Below are 6,748 nucleotides of genomic sequence, written 5' to 3' on the forward strand. Positions count from 1 at the left end.
TTACTTTGAAACTTGAAAAAGCGACGTAAAAACAAGTTTATTCAAGTGTTTCAAATCTCATCCGAAGAGGTGGTGTACTAAATCCGAACGAAACGGGAATTCGGTATTTTCTCTACCGGTTCGTCGTGGATCGCGAATATACTTGAATACACTCGAGTATACATGGCCATGCTTTAGAGGACCAACAAAACAAACGGCATTTCTCGTCGAGCTACGAAAATAGCTTCTCGATGATTCCTCGAAAACGTAAGTATCGCTTCGAGTACAGCCACTCGTTCATATTAGGCTTTTACCTTTAATAATTGAAATGAATAGGTTATGAACACAATGTGCTGAAGATTCAATATTTTCTTCAACAAGTCGCTTCAAATTGTCAATACTTAAACAAGCTTCATTTTTTTTTTCATTATTTAAACAGTATTGATTACTGTAATTATTGTTCTAATTTATCTTTTATTTTTTTATGTTTTGAGATGTATTTACATCTCATTTGTTTTAAATATACATACAATTAATAAATATTTTCAATTAAAAATAATGGAGCAGATTAAATATAATAAGCAAAATTTTGAAAGAGGAGAAAAATTTTTTGTAATAAATCATTTAAAAAAAAATAATATTAATCATAAAATAATGCTTTAAGATTAACGATAAATTATCTATATTTTAGAACAAGAAAGAAAAATTTTATATTTACAATTATAATTGACATTGCAATTAACATTCGTACAGATAATCACTTCTTTCAATATTGTTTCCATCAAGTATCCACTTTGATTCACTTCAAGTGAATCGAATTCAAATAAGTTGATTAATATTTCTCAAATGTACATAATAAAATAGCTATTCTTCAAGAATTATTATATTAAATTATATTATATTAAAAATTATACCCCCTTCTCGAGAACCAGCTTCCATTCTTCATTAACTTTTTTCTAAACATTTTTCTGAAACGAATGAAGATATGATTTCTTCGATGAGATTCGTTCGAATAGTCATTAAAGGTTGTTACACAAATGGCGCGAATGTAAAAAGGTTTTGTTCGAAGGGCGGACTAGCATCGACGATTCTCATATTGTTCACCACTTCGCGCTTTAATTACGCGGCGCAATGAACTTCGTAACTGCTTTCCGGACTTCGACCATCCCCTATACTCCAATAATCGACATACACACACACAAATTTTCTTCTTTTTTTTCTCTTTCATTTTTTTCTTCTTTCTCTTTTTTTCGAACATTTTTCTTATGCACATGTATATGTATAATGTAAATCGATTCTTCGTTCTGCTCGATTGACTATGGCATCGGGTTACTGCAACGTTGCGATAATAATACCTTCACCAGTTCTAAAAACCGGAGCGCATCGATTTTTTTCAACATGTACGTTGGTCATGATTACACATTTTATTTTCGAATGCAGATTTTTAGGACATATTGATCTATGTTTATGTATTACAATTGAACAATTATAGTTTTAAAATGTGATATCCGAGGAAGATTAAGATTAGATTATGAGAAAATTAATAGTTAGGTTATGAGAAAATAGATTGAAAATATAATAATTTTATTTTATATCATGATTTTATTATCTATTATTAACAATAGAAAGTTATTTTTTAATTATTTTTAGTTAATTATTCAAATATCAAATCATTTACATATCAAATATCAAACAATAAAAAGTAAATATTCTGAAAACCTTCATGATCATGTTCAATCATAGTATTTAATCAATTTCACGAATCGGCTTTGTGTAATACAATTTGATTCAATTAGCGTGCCCAATAACGATTAATGCTTAACAATGTCTTAAATACATGAAAGTGGAAAACTATTTAGTAAATAGAATAGAATGTAATGTTAAATTGACGGGGAAGAAAAGAGGGAAAGGGAAACCTCAACGGGATAACTTATGTAATCCCATTGAGCTTCGTTTCGCAAAGCTTTGTACCGAAAGCTGGTTTGTATACCACGAACAAAGCTTTTTTGCTGATCTAGTTAATATCACCAGCATGCAGAAAGCACATAAAACAAAAGAAAGTAGATTGCCACGTGGAATGCATGGTAAATATAGAGACAGTCGGGATAAATGCAATAAAAACTATATAGGTTTCTGAACTGGCTAATCGATATTTTACGATAGCCCTTAGTCGCCATGAATATATTCGCGTGCGCCTAACAAATTTTATTTATCAAAAAAAAGAGAAAAAGGAAAGATTTTATTCCTAATTTTTTCGTGAAATAATCAATGTGCATAACGCACGAAAATTCGAAGCATTTCTTTGAATTAAATTTTATTCCATAAAAGCATAAATTGAGCACAAATAATATCGATTATTTTCCAATTTTTTTATTTTCCGATTGTTTATTTAATAATTTTGATAAATGATAAAAAATAATACGTGATTTATTAAGTTATTAATAAATAATTTATTTTTTATTAAATTTTTTTGTCATATACGTCAATAATTTATAATTAAATATATAAATATTTATGAAATTGATGTACTGAATACTGAATATTGATATATTGAATATAAATTTTATAAATTGGAATAAATATCTGTTAATCTTGCAAAAAATATTATATTATAAATGTTTGAATTTATATTGAATGTAGTATATATATATAGTAATTATATAATTGAGAAATATTGATATCAAAAAAAAATATCGATAACACAATAAAAAAAAAATATTTCATAAATGAAAAAAATTTTTTGTAACGAAACTTTCATTACGAAAAACATATTTTTATTTATTTCATTTTTATTAAACTAAAAAATATATCGATCGTTAATCGCGAGAGAATATGTTATATGAATAAAGAGAAAACATTTCAACGAAAGTTGTTGATGACAAAAGCTTTCGATCCCAAATATATACTACTATAAACAGCAATACGTACGATCAATAATATCAGTCATAAATCTTGAACATACAGAATTCTAACATTAAAACGATATCAAAAATATGTTGTGAGTAAAAAAAAAATTAAATAACTTATTATATATAAAAAATAAAACAGAGAAACAAAGAAATTGAAACAATATAAAAAAAAAATTTCACCAGATAAATATAACCAAAAAGTTTCCAAGTATATCGATTTGTCATTTTGTCTAGTTCATTTCCCGTAATAAAATTATTATAAAATAATGTGAAATATAAATTATCGGAAGGATCAAACAGGAAGTTAAAGATAGATCATCAAGCAGGAAGTTGCAAAGGAATGAGGAACGTGCAGATGCCTAAGTTTGAATCAATACAATAAGTGGGCCAGGTAGGGGTGTATAAGATCGCCCGAGGAGACAGAGGAACGGCCGGGAATGTGGGACAGTTTCGATGCGTACAGAGGAACATGCGAAACGGAGTGATCAAAAGGCGCGGTTAATTTCGGATTTCTCATAATTTAGATTCTTGTCAAAGTAATGTCAATCTTAATATATAGATAAAGAAAATCAAACAAATAATCTTTAACAATATCATACAATCTTGAATATAATACTGAAATCTATATTATAAAATTAATATTATAAAACTTTATAATATGAATAATTGATAATAAAATATTAACATTTATATTTTCAAAATAATCCAAATATAAATCTTCAAACATATATCATAAAATTAAAGATAAATATTAATTATTGAAAGTATTATATAATTTCTAACAATATATAATTGGATTATAAATCAATTTTAATGATTATATAGTGATATTCCATGCTCTAAAAAACTGTTATTAATGGTATTTGACAATGTGAATCAACTGAGAATAATGTTTTGGACCAGTGCCGAGTAGAGGAAGCAACGTGTGTCAGTGGAACATTGTTTAGAAGGGGAACAAACACTTCCTTTGCCAGATAGGATATATTTGCTGGGACAATGTCCGTTATATTACATTAGACGCATATAAAGTTAATCTTATTTGTCGAGGTTTATCGTTGCCGTTATAATATACCATAACGGTATTTTATAAATAAGATAATATTCTTTTTGCAAGTGCAACAAAATTAAAGCTTTAAAATCCGTGAAACCGTATTAGTACTTTCAATGCATCGATTTTAATCATAAAATTGAAAAATAATCATTTTTTTCAAATATTATTCTATTCTAATACAATTTAATATTTATATTTTTTAATTAATCACAAATAATCACAATTATCATTCATTTAAATCATTTTCCATGTATATTTCAGAATAAAATTCATTATCTGCAGCTAATAAAATAATAAACGTTGATAATTTGATAATGATATATGAATATAAAATAGAAAAATATTAAAAATTATTACGAATTTTCTATTTTTTATGAAATTATATATAATCTATTCATTAATCATAATACAAAAAACATACGAAATCATGCATGTGTAATCAATCAACATAGTTCGGAACGCCGTCACGAGATACAGTGATGTACCTAACCTGGCCTGCCGGTGTACGTACCTTGGACGCTTTTGATGCGCGTGTCTCCAGGAAGGGTGAGAAGAAAAAAGTGCCGACGGTGTGGGGTCGCCGTCCCCGACAAAGATTCTTTTCGTATCGTTATATCACATACGCGATGTCATTAGAACAACTGCTGTTCTGAGAAAGTCGCCTGAGTGGCGATGCAACGACACTTCTCGTGGCACTCGAGTGCTATTCTGAACACGGGACAGAACTGTCAAGAAAACTAAAAGCGTCGATTCTATGAACTGTTACAACAAATACAATTTATCCGAATGTAATTTTCACACGAATATGTAATAATATTGAACCTGCTTCGAATGAAAGTTACTAAATTTTACCCAACACAAAAATCTTGCAGTAAACAAACTCAATGCAATCTCGACGTATTGTGCATCACGAGCCTCGCGGCCATCACTAATTTCAACTGGCACTGTTAGTGGCGCCATCGCCTCTTTAGACGGAAGAACAAGGAACTGGACCATTGCGCGCGCGATAGTCGTGAATAATGGCGAAATATGTGAGTACTTATATGTCACACAAAATTAATATAAAAGATTTTTTTTATTTACTTTATTTTTATTTAAAAAATATTCACTCATAACGATATTTAAAAATATCTGATTTGATATACTGATTGAATTACAATGTATAATTAAATAATAGTTTAATTAGATTATTCATGAATTCTTATTTCATGAATTCTTATTTTACGTAAATATACAAAGAAGAAGTACATTTCATACGGTAATGATTTGAAAGATATTTTTAGTATTATTAAGCAAAAAATTTGATATTTTAGCTATTAATTATTTTTTTTACAGTTAAAAATTGTATTTTTTAAAATTGATAAAAATACTCATAAATTAGGGTCCTTTTTCATTGCCGCGAGTATATTGTAAATAATTAGCACTTGAATAATTGCATAACTCGCAAAAACCAGGTAATCCTTGAGGTCCAGGTGGTCCCCTTATCCCAGGAATACCTGTCGATTCGAAACGAAACTAAAAATATCTGAAAAAGAATTTAAAAACGTGTTTTTAATTTTTTTTATACCTGGTCTGCCTGATTCTCCACGTTCTCCTTGTCTTCCAGGTAATCCAACGCCATCATTGCCAGGTGGTCCTATTAATATAAAATGCATAAAAAAAAGAATGCTAAATTTATCAAAATAAAAGAAAATGAAAGAAAATGATGAAAAGATGAAAAAAAAGAGTTCATGTATTACCAGATGGTCCTCTTGGACCCATAGGACCTTCTACACCGACACCTTCCGGACCTCTATCACCCTTTTCTCCCCGTTCACCAGGTGGACCTTGAGGTCCTATATGGCCTTGTGGTCCTGGTAAACCAATAAAACCACGTTCCCCAGGTAAACCTGGAAGACCTGGATCACCTAAAAAATAATTTTCCATTATAAATTAATTCTAATTTTAAGGTAAAAAATATATTATTAAGATATTTAATATTATGAGCATGCATTGCTAATTACTTATAACTATATATAAATTAAATATATTATTTCCTTTTTCTAAAGTTAATTTTAATACAATAAGGAATAATGGATTAAATTTAATTAATTAGATTAGACTGAATCGCTATAAAAAGCATAAGAAGATAATAGAATTAGGATATTTCATCTCAAGTAGATACCTGGGATGCCTTGGGTTCCGGCTCGACCGGGACGGCCCTGTCGGGCCAACCCCGGCAACCCGGGTGGTCCTCGTAGACCTTCTGTTAGTTCTTTCAGCTTCTCTGTGACACATGCAAGATTCCATCGCCTTTATCGATGTACACAGTCATATGAGTTGTTAATTTCCGATCGATTGACTGTTAATCGAGCGGACGTGCGTGTAGGTAAATAAATCATACACTGATGAATGCTGACTCTAACTACGGATGAAGGTGGAACTTCAAGCAATTTATGACAGAATAATGACGACGAATATCATTGTGATATTTCAGGAACGCTAAGGATATTATTGTGCAATAACTATTCACCATTTACTATGGATTTTTGGGATTATTTTAAAAATGAAAAAAATAACAAAAATCCATAGCAATATCACCATCATGTTCTATTATGGTTTTAGGATTGAATGCAGGTAAATTAAATTGGTAATCCTTTTTTCAGGGGTATACCTGGACGACCTTGTGGACCAGGTGATCCAGGACGACCTGGACGGCCTCGGCCAGGTGGACCAGGTGGACCTTGTATCTGTGCTGCCATCTCAGTCATCTGCTCTATATATGTACAGCCGCAATAAAAGGAATAGTTATCTTTCTACTTTTTTTTTT

The 6,748-nt window shown here is 29.8% G+C and overlaps 1 protein-coding gene and 1 long non-coding RNA gene across 8 annotated transcripts in view; one reads left to right on the forward strand and one right to left on the reverse strand.

The window, feature by feature from the left end:
• Window positions 1-4,429: 4,429 nt before the first annotated feature.
• On the forward strand, window positions 4,430-5,594 carry LOC102675640. The gene is made up of 2 exons (XR_421281.2): window positions 4,430-4,970; window positions 5,546-5,594. It is a non-coding gene; the product is annotated as an uncharacterized LOC102675640 (long non-coding RNA).
• The window catches only part of LOC102675127 (collagen alpha-2(IX) chain-like), a 21,110-nt gene continuing 19,379 nt past the window's right edge, over window positions 5,018-6,748 (reverse strand). For 2 of the 7 annotated variants that reach the window (XM_006612615.2, XM_006612614.2), the window contains exons 16-20: window positions 6,593-6,694; window positions 6,104-6,205; window positions 5,679-5,846; window positions 5,507-5,575; window positions 5,018-5,435 (exon numbers count right to left, since the gene is read on the reverse strand). In XM_006612615.2, the coding sequence (XP_006612678.1) occupies window positions 5,317-5,435; window positions 5,507-5,575; window positions 5,679-5,846; window positions 6,104-6,205; window positions 6,593-6,694 (560 nt within the window). In that variant the 3' untranslated portion in view covers window positions 5,018-5,316. Of the gene's footprint in view, window positions 5,436-5,506; window positions 5,576-5,678; window positions 5,847-6,103; window positions 6,281-6,592; window positions 6,695-6,748 lie in introns of those variants that run through there. The other 5 variants (XM_031508977.1, XM_006612616.2, XM_031508978.1 and 2 more) reach the window with 5 other exon arrangements.

Source organism: Apis dorsata, unplaced genomic scaffold (assembly GCF_000469605.1).
Source record: "Apis dorsata unplaced genomic scaffold, Apis dorsata 1.3 scaffold_117, whole genome shotgun sequence".
Lineage (NCBI taxonomy): Eukaryota > Metazoa > Arthropoda > Insecta > Hymenoptera > Apidae > Apis > Apis dorsata.